The 19,548-nt window shown below is 42.7% G+C and overlaps 1 protein-coding gene across 3 annotated transcripts in view; it reads right to left on the bottom strand.

Moving 5' to 3' along the window:
• Positions 1 to 19,548, bottom strand: part of STARD3 (StAR related lipid transfer domain containing 3) — a 274,830-nt gene that overhangs the window by 84,774 nt on the left and 170,508 nt on the right. For all 3 annotated transcript variants that reach the window (XM_069634727.1, XM_069634728.1, XM_069634729.1), the window contains one exon: positions 17,652 to 17,705. In XM_069634727.1, coding sequence (XP_069490828.1) covers positions 17,652 to 17,705 — 54 coding nt within the window. The remainder of the gene's footprint in view (positions 1 to 17,651; positions 17,706 to 19,548) is intronic.

Raw genomic sequence — 19,548 nt, 5'->3', positions numbered from 1 at the left:
GTTAAATGCAAGAGAATGCTCGCCCCCCCCCCCCAAAACATTACTATACATGTTTTATTTCTACCCAGAGTGCTTTGCAGATGAATTAAATTTGTGCAGCACCATTTTGTCCTTCTGTAGTCTGCTATGAAACTTTGCAGCTCCAGCTGAAATGTACCCTGGTAACCAACAGGGATTTCAAAGTGTCAGTGTCCATTCGGTTTCTTTCATCTGTCCATGTATTGTTCATCATGGAAAAGAGTTGTCTACTCCTTTACATCTGTTGAGCGTTGCATTATTTACTCACATCCATTTAACTTTTGTGGAGCGCTGCGTCTGTGTAGGATTGGGTTCATTTTATGAGTGGCCCTGCACGGTGCGCATGCTCACACTGAGCAGATAGGAAAAACAGTATCATAGTGGTACTGTTCTCAGCACTCGGGACTGATATTAGTGTGAAGTGGTTTTCTTTCTGCCCGCGAGTTATTGGAATCTCACTTTTAAAGCAGCTTTTCACCTAGCATTCCAAGAGTAATTGACCCACTCCAGACTGCGAAATGCATCTCCCAGCAGTCCTGGCTGTTTAATAATTTGGGGACCAGGCACGCCGGACGTCCGACGTTGGCAGGTTAGCTTTCTCTTCGCACACACTATACTTATACTATCTGTGTGCTTGTTTTCCCAACATGGGCTGTTACCCAGAGCTGGAAATCCTTATTGCCGCACAAACACTTCTCCGCGGGAGGCTTGTAGAAAGCGTAGCCTCAAATATAAAATATGATACTGAACCTCTGGGACAGACCTCATTCTAGGCCAGTGAACGATCTTGTAGCCTACGGGGTCTTGCCTTTGTTCCCTGCCCCGACTAATGATTATGCAGCACCAGAGCCCATCTCACTAGCACTATTGAACACTCGACCACTGGCGAAACACGCCATAGATCTGCAGGACTACGTTGTGGAAAATGACCTAGACTTCTTGTGCCCGACTGAATGATGCGTGCAGCCCAAAAATAAGCCTAGGTCTTCCTCTGGGTTACTTCTTCAGAAAAAAATCGTGAGCATAGCCTCAGAGGGGGCGTTGTTTTTCTGGTCAAAACCCACTGGAAAGTCTATGAAGTTCCCTTTACATGCGCTGGCTGCGAGAGAATTCATTTAAAACTTATTTAGAACGCCAACTGCTGTATAAACTTTAGTTCTCTACTGCCCCCCCCCCCCGTCAATATGCCTAATTTTAACGAAGACCTTTTATGTCTTCTTCCTCCTCCTCTTAGTACTGCCAACAGTGCCACTATCTTCCTCTGAGCTATGAATAGGTGTCAGGGGGCATCAAGTGACAGGGATACTAGAGAACTTTAAACTCATTTAAAAGCTGCAAACTTCACAGTCTTGAATACCGACCCTACTGATCAGGAAAGGAATAGCCTCAACTGGGTTATCGTCAGAAACATCACGCCACAGATCACCAAGACTAAATAAAGCTCACCTCTCGGTAGAATATAGCATATACTTGCCAAACAAACCTTGTAAACATCTTCCGAAGCCCCATAAGATAACGGCCAGAAACTTAAAAAAATTGAAACTGGAGAACCTATACAATTGTCTTAAACACATCATAGAATTGACACAGGATACAGATCCACCACAAGTGCTAATCGACACCTAGAACACACAAATGATCCGTCTCATTGACAAGGTAGCACCCATGCAAACAAAAACAGTTCGAGACAAAAGCAGCAAGCAGTCTTGGTTTACCTGTACATTATCCCAGACTAAAGCACATAAGAGACGGCTTGAGGGGGGCCTGGGAAAAACACCCTACCCCCGAAAATAAAATAGCTTGGAAGCAGATGCAGCATTCCTACAAACAGTAAATCTAGGAGGCCAAGACAAACTTTTTTTTTAAACCAGGAAATTGAGTCTGCGGAGAAGGACAAAGAAATTACTTGACATCTACCGTAATCTCGAAAAACCCACACTTCAATCTCAGCAGTTTACACCAAACAATGAATCTTGCAATCAAACCCAACAGACTTTTGGCATCAATGGGCCTCATTACACGGTAGGCGGAGGACCAAGGTGCTATTAGCACCTTGGTCCATGCCGGTAAAATACCGGCACCGCCTTGATGGAAAGGGGAATTACCGCCCTATTCCAAGGTTGGCGGGGCGGTAATTCCCCTTTTCCCCCATTGCCCTTCCCCATTCCCATTTTTGCCCCCATAGGGCTCTATGGGAATGGGGAAGGCGCTAATTACGGTGCCGCAAATTGCGGTACCGTAATTAGCACCCTGGTCATTTTGCGGGTTGGTTTTTAACGCCTGCAAAAAGCAGGCGTTAGTCTCCAACCCGCAAAGGGACCTCGTAGTAAGGCGGTAAGGGTTAACGGTCACCAGTACCATTAACGGTGACCGTTAACCCTTACCGCCGTCCGTGTAATGAGGCCCAATGTCTGTAAAGCCCGTGTGACGACTGCAGCCGCTCCTAAGCGACATCAGCATCAACTTCTTCAGAGCAGGGAAAGTGCCTAGAAGCACCTGCATTATTTCTCCTTTTCGCACGTTTCTGAAGACGAAGTTCTGAAATCTCTGAAACAGATGTGTCCTACCTCATGTAATGGTGATATTCTGCCATCAAAATTTATCGAGCAAAATCCCACTATCTTTTACTGCTTTATTGCACATTTTATCTACTCTTGAAACGAGTTGTAGTTACCCCCTTACTTAAGAAGCCAGGCACTGATCCCTGTAACCCAAACAACTTACACCCCATAACTAAAACTCTTTACACCAAAAATCGATAAAATTGCTACTGGACAGTTTCAGCAACATTTGGAGGCTAACAACATCTTACACCAACAATAATCGGGTTTCAGGGCCTTACATGGGACAGAAACCACTTTGGTGATTCTACAGACCAAAAGGCTTACCATCGTAGAGAATAGCAAAGCTGGCCTGCTGGTACTGTTGGATTTGTTGGCCGCCTTCGACTTACTGGACCATTCATGCCTTGTGAGCAGTCTTCGCTCACATGGCCAAGGTTTGTCTGACGCGGTCAACTGGTTCATATCCTTGTGTAACAGGCAATCGAGAGTGGGATGGGGGGGGGAAAGTAACATCTAGAACAGAGTGCACAAGGGAGGGGGTGCCACAGGGGTCTCGTCACCAACCCCGTTCAACCTGTATATCCTGCTTTTGTGTGGTTTTATGACATCTCAAACAATTACTTTTTCCAAACTTGTGAGAAAAAGGGCCAGTTACGGTTGGAGCACTCCGCCAAGAGCTGGAAATAGGGATAGCCAGCGTGTGTTACTGGTACCAAGGATGCCGTGAGATTCTCTACAAATTCACAAGATTCCTTCAATTGTTCTGTTCCAACCGTATAGATGTGGAAGTTTTAAAAAAAAATGTTTTTATTGTGGTTTGGTTCATATTAAAGCTTTCACAATTTTCCTTAACAAAACATTTCATACATTTAAAATCACTCAATTTCAGTTGTTACAGTCAAATCTTAATTACTAAAATCTGTCTCTTAACTTAAGATGAGCATAAAAAAATCATTTAGCTAATTTGAAAATTCATTTTATATATAAACCGTATTGTAGCTATGTTCATGGGCAGTCTGCATTGATTAACATTTCCCACATTTCATTTTTTGTCAAAGTCTTATATTCCATAATTTGTTTTCATAATGTTCTTTTCCTCATGACGTTCAATTCTGTGCTATATATCAATAGGTGTTGAAATGTCTCAAGTTGTGTCTTTATCTTTGTAGAATATGCATGTGATCTCCATAGCTGTTCCTTTATTACATCGAGCAATCAGTGCTCTTGTGGGCCAAAGGTCAAACCTCATTTTCAATATTTTTGCAAAGTATATTCCATCAGGGTATTGTTGCAGGTATTTTGGCGTTTGATCTCTCTTTTCCATTGGTAGCCTAGCTGTTTTAAATGCCTTGTATGTATTAAATGTCTCCAACGTTTATCCAGTCCATGTCTACCAACTTGCGTTTTGCTCTCACAGGGTTTATTTTCAGCAACAATATCTCAATGTCTGCCTTTTCCATTATTTCCTTGCAGTGCGATTCCACGTGGCCTATTGACTTTTTTTAGTGAGATCACAATTATAGGTATTCGTGTATTTGTGATCTTCTGACATAATGCATTTTCTACCCAGGATCAGTGTGTTCCACAAGACTTTTTCACACAAGGATGATGGTCCCAACTCGTATCGGATTAATGCGATTGGGAAACTCTTTGGTACCGGTAGTAGGTGCTTCCAAAACTTGCCTATTTTTTCCCAATTTGGTTGATGTTGGGAGCTTAGATTGGGCACCATATGTAACAGTCTGCATCACCTTTTGGTCATAGTATATGAGGATGGGGTTATATGAAAATTTTCCATATTTTGAGTGCATCATCTTTGCTTGCAAGGCTAGTAATTGGATTCTTTTGCTGGTTCCAAGTATATACAGTTTTCCATTTTGGCTGTTATTAATGTTAACTCCCAGATATTTGTATTCAGCCACCGTTTTTGGGGGTTCCTTAACTATAATCCATTTGTACTCATATTTTTCCCTCTGGCATTTTCAAATTTCATGATGTTCGTTTTCTGAGCTTTTATCTCCAGATTGTTCGAGCATGCGTAGTCATAAAGGGCAGCTAGTTGTCTCTGCAAGCCTATTGGGGTCTGGTCCAGGACGACGAGATCATCTGCATAAAGGACGCAGTTTTGCATTGACCTAATTTCGGAGGGAAAATATAGTGCCAATAAGTGATTATTTATGCCCTTTATATAAAAGTTAACCAGGGTCGATGCTACAATACATCCTTGTTTGAGTCCTCCGTTTGTCGATATCAGTTTCGCTAATAGGATCTACGTGATCAGAGCACGGCTGATTTTGCTGCGGCCGAAATGATTGCATGTGAAATGTATGAGCCACTAAAGGTTTGTACATTTCCAATGCGAACACACATCCATAACACCTACATACCCACACCCCCACCCACAACACACCCCCACACACAACATACCCACACCCCACGTACCTGTCATTGCGGCGTTCTGTGTCCCTACAGCGCTGGTTCCCTTTCGCTTCCGTGATCGCAAACCGGCAGTGCAGGGTCCTTTTCTTTTTTTTTTGTTGGGTGTGCTGCGTGGGTGTCCCCCGCAACCCCTGCTCAGTATATTTTAAAGTATAGTGAGCGGGGTGTTGCGGGGGGGACACCCATGCAGTCTTTTTTTTTTGTATTTACCTACAATGCTACCACCAAACGTTCAAACTTTTGGTGTTCGAACTTTTGGTGTTCGAACTTTTGGTGTTCGAACCTTTGGTGGTAGCTTTTTCAGTCTTTTTGTACGGTTGGACCTTCTGTTTTCGGTCCGATCGTACAATTCCGTGATAACAGGCCATCTTGGTTCAGTTTAACTCTTATTGATGCGTTGGTATAGAATTGTCACAAGATTTAATATGTAGTCAGGACAATTGGCCTCCTTTAATTTTTCCCATAATACGGGACAGAATATGGAATCGAACACCTGCTTATCAACAAACGCTACGTATAGAGGGCACTTTGTTTTTTTCCGCGTGTTCTTTTAGAGTGGCTAAGATTAGCAGGTTTGGAGCTGTGCCTACACCGGCGATAAATCCAGCTTGATGGTAATCCATTTTTTTTTTTTCTTTAGCCACTTTTGTATGTCACATAGCAAGAGTCGTGCATATACTTTGCCCGGTACATCTAGCAAGGCTAGTGGTCTGTAATTGGCTGGTTTATTTCCGTCTCTTTTTTTAAATACTGGGATTATCAATGATTGTTTCCAAGTTGTAGGAATCATCACTGTTTATTTTTGATAAATTAATAGGGCTGTTGCTCATTTTTCCAGATGCAATTTTGAAGTTTGATTAGGTAGTCCATCAGGTCAGGGGCACAAGATGTGCTCAGTTTTTTTTATTTGTAGTAATATGTCTTTCACATAATCGGTTGCATCTGGTATGATGTTATGATCTGCAAATAACGCTGGTTACCTTTTTGTAGCTACTACGCTACATTCTGAACATAGGCATCACGCCTTTTCTTGTTTTAATTTGATAAATCAAACCTGCTAACCTAGCGCTCACGATTCATTTTTGGAACTAAATAGATCAGTGTCTCCAGCAACGTACGCACGCTGATTTAATTAGCCTTCTGAGCAGAGATGCATTCTGTCTTCCTTTTGCGCATGCACCGGCAACTAAAGAAGTTTATATTACGCGCACGCGCTTACATGGAAGATTCAACCACAGCCATCGGGGAAACCAGCATAGTCATTGTAGCATACACTAGCAGCAGGTAAGACTTGGGCACGGAAACTGTCTAACCTTAAAGAACCATGAGAGCTGGACTTTCCACGCTTTCTTATTTAATCTTTAGAACCCTCAATTGTAGAAACCGAACGCAATAAGGAAGTACTACGTTGCTCAGCTAACTGGTTAAGTGAATTTTTCAGGCACAGATCCCCCATATTGTCACCGTAAAGCAATTAAAAAATTTAATTCTTCACCCAAAACGGAATGGACAATTGATTGTTTTAGTATGACGCAGACCCTCACATTTTCTCACCACATGGCAATGGCAAAACAAACTGTTCACTTACAACGGAAAGGACAATATAGCTTGCCATTACGACACGTGCTTTCTCAACCTAGTCCGCGGTCTCCTTGCAACAACCCTTTCACAATTGCTCTTCATCTTAAGGCTGGAACGCAACAGGCACATTTAGGAATTAGCTTAGCCTCACAGCCTTGACCGCACCGCCACTCTACCTGCCTTCAATCGTATCTTAACCCATGCAAATTTGGTTCACGGTTGCCAAGACCGCCTTTTATTTTCACCTCATGCCCCTCTAGAGCCTACACTTGGCCTTTAGGTTTTAAACTTTGTAAATACAATTGGAACCATAATTTCCATCCTGAATCTACCCATTTTTTCAGCTTCATGGACATTTATTGAACCCTGCAGACTTCCCTGCCACCCGGCAACAAAACTTAACAGAATATTATCCTCCTTAATACTTCACCCAGTAAGCACCTTCAGGTTCTCTCAATTAGAATGCCTATTGACACTTTTAGACCTCCAACGAATTTTAGCTCTCTTTCTTCTCACCCTGTCTAACCTCTTTCCTCCCCTTCTATTTCGTTCTTTGGGCTTTATTGCCCAACATCAACCATGTTTAAATTGATAAATGCAAACACCATTACTTCAAATGCTTTGTTTTTTCACTGATTCACGCACACCTTGTCACTTTGCCACTATGCCTCACAAATGATTGCCATGGTCATCAATTTCTACATGTAACATAACTGCATGATTGTGACCATCATTGGCTACCTTTGTAAATTTCAGCCTTGAGAAAGACCCTTAGGGGTTGAAACGCGTGTCAGCTGACCACCCTCTCTAGACAAAACGTCTACACTATAACAATAAAAATAAAACTACACTCTGAAAACACTGCAATAAGCGTCCTTAAAGAGTCGTTCAATCCTTTTCTCATTGCAAGGTAACCAAGACTTTTTCTGCACTCTATCTACAAGAGGTATTGGGTTTATCTCTTCTGACCTGTGACCCCGCAGAGATGACCTATGCAACACATAAATAGAGCTCAGCACTGAAGTGTTCATTTTCTAGAACCTACCCCTCTACTCCGTTCTAGTTATTTTTATTGCCTCCTTCAGCCATGACCTCTTAGTTGGTGCATGTCATGCTTGGCTGTCCTCACAATAGACCTCCTGGTTTAATTTGCCTCAATTACCTTCACAGTGTATTCTCAGCTCGCACTCGGTTATTTTTTCACCTTGAAGCCCTTCACTCCTCTTGGATCGCCCATAGTTTTCTCCGAGGGTGGTGTATAATGTCTTTATGTGCAAGTCGATGCCTTGAGCGGCTGGTTCTTTTTTTGGCATTCCATATACTTTTTAATTGCGGTGGAATCCTTAGTGTCGCTGTATCAATATTTCTAGTATTTTTTAATTGTTATTGCTTCCATGTCACTAGTCTCAATGGATTTCAGACCTTCTATTGCTTTAAAGCAGGTGAGTAACGTGGTTCGATTGGGGAATGGATCTTTCCAAGACCATCTATCATAGTTATGAGGTTATCAGTTTCCCCCGGGTAGATGGTTACTCATTGTTCATTTCCCTCTTCATTTATTTTTTTATTGTGGTAGTTTGTTTTTTAGTTTGAGATCTTTCCATGATCATTTGCTTTTTATTCCTATACAATGTATCATCGTGCTCTTCAATTATTTCACTGCAATGTTTTTGCATCCTTATTTTCCGTTGGTCTCCTTGGGGCCTCTTTATTGTGATTCTGCAGTCATCTCCTCTTTTTTGTTCCAACGTTCTAAATTGGTCTATGGGGGCAGATGGATAGTGAATCCCCTAATTTAACATTTCATCGTAACATGTATCCCATGATTTTTTTGTACCCTCTTCGTCAGTTATAATTTCTTCAACTTCATTTAGCTGTGCAGATGTGACAGAGCAAGTAGATCGATTGAGTAACTGTTCATCAATCACTTTTTCATTAATGTCTTTGTCACACTTATTGTTTTCCTACTCTGTATTTATATTATCAGGTATATTTATTTGCACTGATTTCTTAGAAAGTTCAATAATGCTTCCATTGCGGTGGCCCAGTGGGCTCGGAATATTTAATGCACTAATGAATTTTTTCGTTTTTGATCGCTTTGCTTTTTTAAGGTTTCCATGGTTTTAGGACTTCCCGTTTGTGCTGCGACTTATTCCATGTGGGCTTTTCATTTTTGTTTGCGAATGGTGAATAGCTCAAAGATTGGTTCTTGTGATGGGTCATTTATTTCTATTATTGTGCTAATGTTATGTGATACACATTAGTTTGTTTATTTTCTTTTTTCCAGATCCGTCAATTCTGAAGTAACCAGAGCAAGTTGTCCGGTACTTCTGGGTTGTCCAGGGTTGATATCAGTTGTTTGCATTTCATTAGCGCTTTTCTCGTGGTCTGATGCTGTGGAGAGATTTTTCTAGCGCCTTACTTGTGAAAACATTCAGCTCCAGTAATTGTTTTTCCATTGTCTGCTGCACTATTTCAATTCTGCTAACAGCATCCATTTTTGTCATAATCAACTAAGTTACGTTTAGTTGCTCTTGCATTTTAGCTTCCATTGCCTCATACAATTTGGTCATGGCAAAAAGACTATTGTTCATGGCTAAGAATGTTATTTCGTATCCTGGATTGTTTAAATGTCTCATCCCAAACGAGGGTCTGGGGGGTTAGTTTAGCAAATGATGTATCAGATAGTTGCATTGTTGTAAGATTCCCTTCTGGATTGGTACAGTATTGGCGAGTGGGACAGGTTAGATGTGTGCAGATTTGGGGAATTAATGAATGTACCATAAACTACCCTTCTGCCTCATTTTGTTCAATGTTAATGTCGTCATTTGAATTTCCCATGCTCCTTTCGTTCAACTTCTCACCTGAACTTTCCGTTGTTGCTCGCTTTCTGCACGAGTTTGTTTGGATTGCACATGTTTTTTGGTGGCTCTTGTTTATCACATCCAATTGTTTTTTTCCTCTTGGTTTGTTTTTCAAGATTTTTGAAAATGTGGAGGTTTTAAGCTCTCTTGTGCCAGATGTATTTGCGCTTTTACTAATGTGTTTGGTTCCTGTTTTTTTTTTCCAGCGCAACGATCAGAGTATCCAGCACATCTGCCTTCCGTTTGAGAGGTAGCGCACCAGTGAACGGGTTAGAATTTCATCATCAGTTAGCACGTTGCTGCCGGGCTCATCTACACGATTTATGGGCGGTGCGGGGAAGTTCACCTCCTTTGCAATTTCGAGCATACGTTTCTCAATATTCCCAGCAAGTATAGCATTTGTTTTTTTTTTATTTCTTTGGATTTAGGATTCCAGCGTAGTCTTAAATCTGTTATCGACTTTAAGCGCACCATTTTCGCTCGTTTTTTTTCCTCTCGACTAAGTCATTTTGAAAAGAGTGGGTCTCAATCAATATTGGCGCACATGGGAGGGGTTTTATGTCTGGCACATTGGTTTTGAGTGTATATGCCATAGTTGGTGGGAAGAAGTCACGATTTAAGTGATATTTCCCCTCACTCGGTACCTTTGGAGAGTAGCCGCACGCCGTTCGATGAGCTGCTCAGCAGGCAGCAGAGGCACTCCCTCAAATGCGGACGCTGCTACAATTTATGGAATTGTGGGAAGGTAGGTGGAGTTTAGGTCCTGAAAGTCAATGAATTATACTTTAACGTTTTGAGGCAGTATTATAATATTGACAGCAAGTATTTAAAGTGTGTTAAAGTTATACCGTTCTCACAATGATGTAGATTATTTCAATAACGGTCACAAGGGCTCCAGGCAGAGTAGGCACTCTCCAAAGGCACTCACTCCCTCAAATGTGGAAGTATTTAAACATTTTCAAGATGAAGGATTCTATGTCCAAGGGCAGGCCATCAGCAGCAGTTTGCACTGCATTATGCACAATGTAGGCTGCACACCCCGCACCAATTACTTTAAATCAGGGATTGCTGCCTTCAACTTACAATAAATTTGTTTTTCCCCTGCTCTTGCTTTCCCACCAAAGTTTCTGTTATCTGCACAGAAGGCAATTACCTTTATCACTATGTTATTTTTCTCCAGTGCTTGAAGCAGTTCCACAAATATAAATTAGGTTTCCCTAGGTACTGAGGCGAACTTTAAAATATTACCTTTCACCCCCACAAGATCCTGGAAATAACAGTACAATTGGGATTAGCTTCACCTCTTTTCTGTTTGAAGCATCAACCGAAAATGATACACAGGTAACGTTACTCAAATCATGCTTGAGATCCTCCATAGCTAAATGCGCCAACACTTTGGATATGAATGCGTCTGCTTTTGTGCAGGTACAGGTAAACGTCTCATCATACAGGTTTCCTTATCAACGAGGATGTACATTCCATTGATCTAAAACTGTAGTTGTGCTTTGTTAGGTGATAGGCAAATGCACCCTCAGCAGCAGCCCTACTGAAATCTGTGTCTGTGAACACCCTTCCCAAAAAACTGACACTTCTGCTGCTGGTTGCATACGACAGCCAAAATTTGTGTTTCTTGGTTTGCATGTGGACCTTCATGTCCGCTTTCCCACCATGGCCAATAGAAAAAGAGCGTTTGCAGTGCTTGCAATACACCTTGCTGTCACTCCTGGCAACCTTACTCAGGAATGGAAAGACTTCTGCATCTCTTCAGTGGTAGTACATTGCCTCCTGGGCATCTTTGCCAGCTACCTAGCTAGTATTTCTAGATATGGCTTGAAGTAATGCAAGTTATCTTGACATGGTGAGCTTCGTTTCATGCAACAACAAAAAAGTATTGCGATGACTGAACCACGGTTGCAGAAGTATACCTGAAGGGTCATTAAATCCCCAAATGTGTTAGTGACAGCTAATGCATTTCTATTCTGAATTACAGATGCAAGAAAGGGCCCAGCATTAGCATTTGACAAGAAAAACACAAAGAGCACGCACACAAAAAAATGCCGTATATGTAGGAGGGAACTGGACAGCCATTTACAGGCAAACATAAGGAGCAGTGGAATTAAAACGACATTCTCAGAAGCAAAAGGGAAAAACACTAGTATTCATTCTTATGCTGTGGCTCTGGTGTTCGATTTGGAATATATTATTCTAAACAAGTTAAAAAGAAAGACCTATTCCAAGTAGTACACAGAGAATCATGTCACAAAAGGTCTGCTAGGAATTTCCGCAGAATAAATTAAAAGCACAAAACTATTTGTCTAACAATTGGCCCTTATTCTGAACTCCAATTGATATCTTCACCGCCATAACCCATAGTAGGAAGCGCATTGCAAGACAGCTTCTGATCCTACTGAAATAGTGAAGAATGTTAAGCACCGTTGATCAGGGATAATGGATGTAAGTTGCATACTGGAATGGCCTACCCAGGTCCACCTCCTTGAGAGGGCAATAAATACAGTTTTGCCTATTAGTAAAGCGCCCAGAACAGAGAACTGGCATGAAGCACTATATAAAACCTGATGCTAGGAAGCAAACAACAAGCATGACAGGTGGTGAAGAACACTGTACTGATCATACACATGTTACAGGAGGGTTTACTTGGCGCCATACTGTTGATCCCAAAACTGTCAAAAGATACCATTCCTTGCAATGTCAAATACCATTCAAACAAATCTACATAATGAGTTCCCTTTAATATTGGCAGTGGCATATATGAAAGGATCAATTAACATTGGAAAGAACGAAAAGCCTCAAGTTATTGATCCGCCACATCTGTGCTCATGCCTGAAAGAAAGTTATCTTGCCCCTCCTGCACTTATACTTCCCCCCCTGCTCCTCCCCCCCACCCAAGCGTTATCCTTCTACCTTGACCTACTCCCCCACCCCCTCAATCCCCTCTCTACTTGTTATTCCACTTGCATGATCCGAACGATACAAGGCCTAGTAGAACCATCGTTTTCTTCCATGCCCATGGAGCCTTGAAAAAACCATTTGTTGTATAGGCGCTTTACAAATAAAGAATACATAAATTAAATGTAGACTAGGACCTCCCTGGTGGCTGGCAGTGGTAGCATATACAGAAGCAGTCCACACTAATGTCGAAGTTACACTAGACGTGGCTCTCCAACGCGGAGTCACCACAGTGCAGACAAACCCATATATTCTAAGTGGCCGGAGCTTTATTCTAAATGCCCGTCATAAAATGAAGGACTTTTTAGAGATGAACAGGACGGATTGGTGTAGTATATAATTGGGCAATTTGAAAAATGCCATAAAGACTAAAAGGTGGGCATTTTTAAAATGACAAATCTGAAACAAATGCATGCTATTCTTGCAAGGCATAATGCTCCGTTTCAAACTACACTTCATTGGGAAGGACAGGACTGCCCTGGTTAACTTTTAGCTCAAACATAAAACTATTTCCGCTTGAAGAATAATATGTTCTAATGAAAACTATTTAAGTCACCTGCTAGTGTGAAATCTCAAAATGAATATCACATGTTTTTATTGTGTTTATGGTTTTAAAATGGAAACAACCTTACACAATGACAAACAATCAAACAATTAAAATCTTAGCAATCACATAAATTGAGAGGATATAAGATCCGGAAAAAGAATAACTATTCAGCAAGTTCCTGTTAATTGATCCAGTACACATGCAAAGAAGTTATTTAATGCTAAAATCAATGACATTTTCTCCCCACATTAGTCTACACCAAAACAGATTCTTTGCAAATTCCGAATCACCACAGCCGTTACTCTTAAAGCAACTAAGCCTACTTTTAGTAAAAAACAATCAATGACCCAATGCTTCAAACTTTCCTTCATATCCATATCATAGCAAAATCTACAGTGCACTAAAGCGCTAGGTGCATGAGAATTTTTCCAGTATTTTACCCTTCCCCTAGAGTGGAATTGGTTTAACCGGAAATGTAGATATGTAACCCGACCTCACCACATGGGAAACATTGTAGATACATAGGGACGGAATCTTTATGGATAAACTGTGCATATTCAGTATATGAGGAATATTTGCCAATACTGTCCACCGTCTCCACCCAATCAAAATCAAACTTTTTTGCAACACCTGGTCTGTATATTAACTAGTCTACCGAGCTCCCAATTAAAAATAGCATATCATGCATCCGGCCCTTGAAAGAGTCAAGATATGATAGACTCTTCCATCATAATACGATTCAAGTCCCCATATAATGGGTTTGCCTCTGGATACTGAATTTTTCTGTATGTCGACATATGTCTCCACATAAGGCGTGCCTTCAAGGAAATTAGATCACATTTCAGTAGTTGCATGGCCCACTGCTTGACAAAATTGATAGAGTCCAGATTTCATCCACGATTTCCGATACACACACATCGAGTTGCCAGATGGAGGTATGGGGCTCCTCACTAAACCAATATCAGCAGAAGAGGCATTGCAAGCGAGGGATTGGGGCCACTGAAACAGATGACAAAAGAGGGTAACTTGTCTCGTTTGTAAGTGGAGGAGTTAAATGAAACCAGGCGTCTTATCCATTTCTCCCAGTTTGTTCATAGAGAAATCTGGTTATTCCAAGTCCGAAACTACATTGGTATCGATCAATTATTGCAAGGCATAATGGAGTGTTCCTCAGAGGCAGCATAGTACCGGATGTTCCTCCAGGGGAGAAGACCATGCAGTTTTCCATCCTTGGAGGCGCATGGTACCGGGTGTTCCTCCAGGGGAGAAGACCATGCAGTTTTCCATCCTCGGAGGCGCATAGTACCGGGTGTTACTCCAAGGGCGAAGACAATGCAGTTTTCCATCCTCGGAGGCAGCACAGTGCTGGGTGTTCCTCCAGGGGATAAGACCATGCAGTTTTCCATCCTCGGAGGCGCATCGTACCGGGTGTTACTCCAAGGGAGAAGACTATGCTGTTTTCCATCCTCGGAGGCAGCATAGTACCGGGTGTTCCTCCAAGGGAGAAGACAATGCAGTTTTACATCTTTGGAGGCAGCATAGTACACACAGGGTCTTACTGTAGGATGCAAGAAAGGGTTGTGTTCCTTCGAGATAGTATGGCACAGGGAGTTACGGCAGGATTAAGGGAGAATTAGTGTTCCTCAGGTGCAGGGTTAATGAAGGTAGTGAAGGATCCAGAATTTTAAAAAAGGGTCCTGCGACATTTAAACATTAGAGCTGGAGAGGCAAAATAAGATAGTGGATCGAGGAGGAGGAACAGGGTTTTTTTTCTTTAATAGTTTGAAGTGATACTTTTGCCAGCAGTGCTTACGATCCAGTGTATCTTTTGAAAAGCACAGGTAACATTCTGGGAATAAAATGCACTTTCTGGCACCATGTTAGAGTCAGGCAATGTCATTTTATCGGCCGTTGGCTTACTTGACCCCAATCTAACCTGTGCACATGTCTTCCAGGTATTCCCATTACAACCGAGCAATCCTCTGGCCTGGGAGTAATGTTGACACAAATCATGCAAAGTGGGGCATGCAAATCCTTTGCACAGTTCGTGTATTACCAACAGCAAATTTGAATGAAGAAGCGTGTGTGCTTGCTAGGAGTTTATTTCCATACTGTCTGCTGGTTTCACATACACAAAAGGGATGCTTGATTGTGTAATCCCATGCATTTCGCACATCACGGACAACAAAGAGCTGCACATCTTTGTCAAACTAGCACTGTCACAAAGTTGTTTTTTGTGTCTCTTAGCTCTGAACGCACCTTTGCAAAACCCACAGAAGATTGAGGAAAGCGTTACTTTGCAATCTTACACTGTTAGTGTTGTATTCAGAAAGGTACACAAAACTTCAGTTGTGCTCTCTTTGCTTAACATAACAATGTATATACATTATCCAGGCTGGTGTGGCGAGTGATGTGTGTACTTCTCGTGTCACCTAGATGCACAGTAAAACGCATGTGCATCAGCTAGAGGTCAGAAGGTGTGTGGTGAATGTCGAAGGACAGAGTTCTGGCGGGTGGGGAGGCAGGCGGCCAGAGACGGCTCTTTTGTTAGAGCGAATGTTGCTCCTCTGTCTCCCCCCCCCCCCGCCCCCACCCCCACCAGCGTGCTGCCAATACTCCCATCCACACTCCCCGGAGACTCCTCGCAGTAACTCCCAGCGAGGAGGCCTTAAAGGGAGGAATCGAAACGCCCTGCCCCCAAGCAAACCTACTGCATCGAATTGAAAACCGTTACATTGCAACAGAAATGCGGTGGGGGTGGTGTTAGTTACCTGCCATCCTTTAAACGTTAAATCATTCGGTGGATCAATCGTGTGCATGTAACGCAACTGCTAAACAAGGACCCGTGAAGCCCAGTGAAGATACCAATACTGTCCGCTTCCAGTGGGCCACCGACCACTTTTCTTACCGACGACTAGCTTCTAACAGATATGCAGAAACTCCACTTGTCCCCGCCAAGTCAGATTCTCAGAAAGTCCTTATTTTAGCTTGTACCAGTTTTCATTCAAGTACAGTAACTTTAATGTATTTGAAGTCAGGACTAGTAGACAATGCAAAGAGTTGGACGCCTGAAAACCAAGGGCTGGCTCATCAGCCCACCTGAGATGGGACCACACGGGCTCGTATTTATAGTCTTCATGGAACGATGTAAATGGACCCTTCTGATAAAGCTAACCGATGTTTTATATTCGTGTTGCATGCAGGCGTCAATACGAATACAAAAATCAGGTAGCTTTATCAGAAAGGTCTATTTAGAGCAATGCGATTAAAGTGAACTCGATAGGCAACTTTAGTTATTCGGATGATTTTTCTAGAGGTCCCAGGAGTTTGACAAAGTAACTGGAGGCTTGGCAGATTTTTGGCATGGAGATGCTAACGTGCCATCGCTTACCTCGTACCAAAACACTCCACAATCATTTCTGCCCATGCCTGGCAATGGCTACTTATTAAGCAAAGCCACAGTAAGTATCTGGTTTCCAGGCCAGCCTAGCGCCTGCTGCGCAGTTGCCACACTCCACAGGGGGCTTTGAAGCTGCCCACTCTGGCCGCTCTCAATGTTCAGTGGAGAGCCATCCACGTGAAGGGACAGAAGCGATTTATTAGGGTCCAGCAGCCGCAGGAGTCCCCAAGATAGGCAGTGTGCCTCGGAGGCAGGGTGTTCCCCCAGGGTTAATGGAGAAGAGTTACTGCAGGGGAAATGGAGAAGGCAGTGCCCCTCCGAGACAGCATGGCACAGAGAGCTGCTGCAGGGGAAATTGAGAAGGTCGTGTCTCTGGGAGGCAGCGCAGTACAGAGGTGTTACTGCTGGAATAATGGAGAAAATGTCCCTCTGAGGCAGCCAGATGTAGCATGGATAGTAGGGAAGGTAGCGTCGCCCAGAGGCCTCGCGGTACAGGGAGTATCTGCAGGCATTGTAGAGAATGAAGTTCCTTGCAGGTACTTTGGTACAGGGAGTTACTGCAGAGATAGAGAAGGGAGCTTCCTTCAGGAGGTGGCATAATACAGGGAGTTACTGCAGGGATAGAGAAGGGGGCTTCCTGCAGAGGCCGCGTGGTACAGGGAGTTACTGCAGGGACACGGATCAAAATTGAGGGGAGCTGGCAGCCATTTAGCTCCTGCTTGTAGCTTTGAGAGCCTAGTTAGATTGACACCAACAGCTAGCAGAGGCTACGTTTGGCTCCCCAGGCCAACAGATGCAGAACAAACATTCCTGTTCGACATTAACTCTGTGGGACATCTATAAACAAACATAAGAACACCTCTACATGACATTTAAAGCATGAACTGTAATAAATTATCGACAAAGTGACACGTATGCACCTTATGCAAGTTAGATTTGCGGAATTCTAGGTACTAGCTCCTCATTCCCCAGTGGTAGCTCATGCTCACTGGTTAATGCTGGATACCCAGGAGCTGCCTTTAGCTCCTGTTTATCCAATCTTAATTTCAATCCTTGAGGCATAACAGAAAGTAGCGTTCATGGGAGGCAGCGTGGTAAAGCAAGTTACTGGAGGGAAAAGGAGAGGAGGGAAGAGTTCTTTGGTGGGAGACTTTATACAAGGAGCCCTACTGAAAAGGCCTAGGGTTCTCAGACTACAATCACTTAAATTGTCATCAGTGCAAGAGGTTATACTGAGCACAAACAGATCAGGCAGAGAACAGCAGACTCACCTCAGAGAGAATGACTTTCACAATAAGGAAGGCACTGGACACAAGTGTGGTAATCTGTGGAAAGAAGAAAGAATACCGATTTCCCCATTTCGCATCAAGCATTCAATCAATTAATAAAAAACAGACTATTGCCTCCCTCCCGTCACCAACTGCTGCCCCTCCCAGCACAGACTGCTGCCCCCAGCCCTCCAAACAAACTGTTGCTCCAATCACTGGCGGATCCTTCCATCTGGCAGAACCGAAAGTGCAACGCTGTGAATAACCTGCATGCCTGGAGTTTGAACCAAATGCCCTTACACAGCGTGTATCACTATCCTAAAATCACACAGAATCTTATCAGAGAAATACTAACCATTGCGACACTCAATTTAGACACCCAAGGAATTTAATGTACACTGCCCTAGAGAAAAATATTTTCAATTCAAAGGCTTTTTCAATAAATTAAAAAGGAACTGCCATGGGTGCTCCCTTTGTCCACAGCGTGAATATTACAGAATATGAAGAAAAAAACATTTAATATCAGGGTATGGAAACACTATTTATGATGTAATTATGATCTGGCAAGATGACAAACTTCATTTTCAGTTGCCTAAATTATTGAAACCAAAGTGGTCAGTTCATGAAAACTGAAAGCAAGCAAGACATGAATTTCCTAGATATTACACCAAAGACAGAGAAGGCAAATGAACACACCCTCTGCATAGCATCCTGCATTACCAGAGTTTCCCTCCCTGGGCACGGAAGGATAATTTACCACAAAGACAATGGGGGTCATTACGAGGTTGGAGGTAAGGGATTACCGGCACTGGTAAGGGTGCCGATGCCGGTAATCCCTTCCCTCCGTATTCAGAGTTCCCTTTGCGGGTCCTTCCTTACCTCCTGCTTTTAGCAGGAGTTAAGCACGGGACCCGCAAAGGTACCTCGGAGGTAATTACAGTATCGTAATTTACGGTGCCTTAATTACCTCCTTCACCAATCCCATTGAGCCCTATGGGGCAGGAATGGGGAAGGGCAAAAGGTGAATGGGGAATTACCGTCCCTCCAACCCTGGAATGGACCGGTAATTACTCCATTCACCATGCCGGATTTGGGACGGTTTTGGAGGCAACCATGGAGCTAATTACTCCATGGTTAGCTCCAAACCTGGAATGAGGCCCAATATCTACGTATGCGTTGAAACTGTACTTCCCTTGCCATCAGGTTCAAGCAGCCGTCTAAGATCAAGGTCTCAAACAGACGGGCCATCCAAGGAAAATCCTAGCACTCCGATATACAACAAGAGAATCCACTGGTACCAATGACATGTGAGAAGACTTTAGATCAAATGGTATGTGCGCTGACGGTCCATCCCAATACTCAAGACAATTCTTCTTAAATATTGGTAATTGACTCAATTATTGCAGCCCTCTTTACAATTACCAATGTTGCACTTAAGAGAAAATATTTAGAAGACCAACTAAACATATTTAGGCCAGAAGCAGTTATCACATCAGATAAGACTGAAATGTAGAACCACTCAAGGCACATTAGCCATGTGTCTTCTGGTGTCTCGTGTGGTGTGTGCAAGTTTAAAAAAGAAAAAAAAAGAAAAGAAAAAGGTGGCTCTGTTTTATGATTGGAAATTCCCTTTGGACTCCAAGCTATATGAGCCAACTTCAAACTAATTATACCATATGAAATGCTCATGTGGCCTTGGGTACATAGTAGGGATGTAACGGTATAATGGTATACCGTTAAAGATACTGTGAACCACTTAATTGAACAATAACTGTCACATTATTTATACCGGTATACCGTTTATATCGATGTGTGCTTTTCAATCTGATTTGGAAAGGCTGCAGTAAGCAAGTGCTGCGCAGTCTTGGCCTTGCACTGTTGGATGTGCTGTCTGCAAAGT

This window comes from Ambystoma mexicanum, chromosome 13 (assembly GCF_040938575.1).
Source record: "Ambystoma mexicanum isolate Mex_15411 chromosome 13, UKY_AmexF1_1, whole genome shotgun sequence".
Lineage (NCBI taxonomy): Eukaryota > Metazoa > Chordata > Amphibia > Caudata > Ambystomatidae > Ambystoma > Ambystoma mexicanum.
The sequence above is the reverse complement of the archived record's forward strand: the minus strand, read 5'-3'. Positions and strand labels throughout refer to the sequence as shown.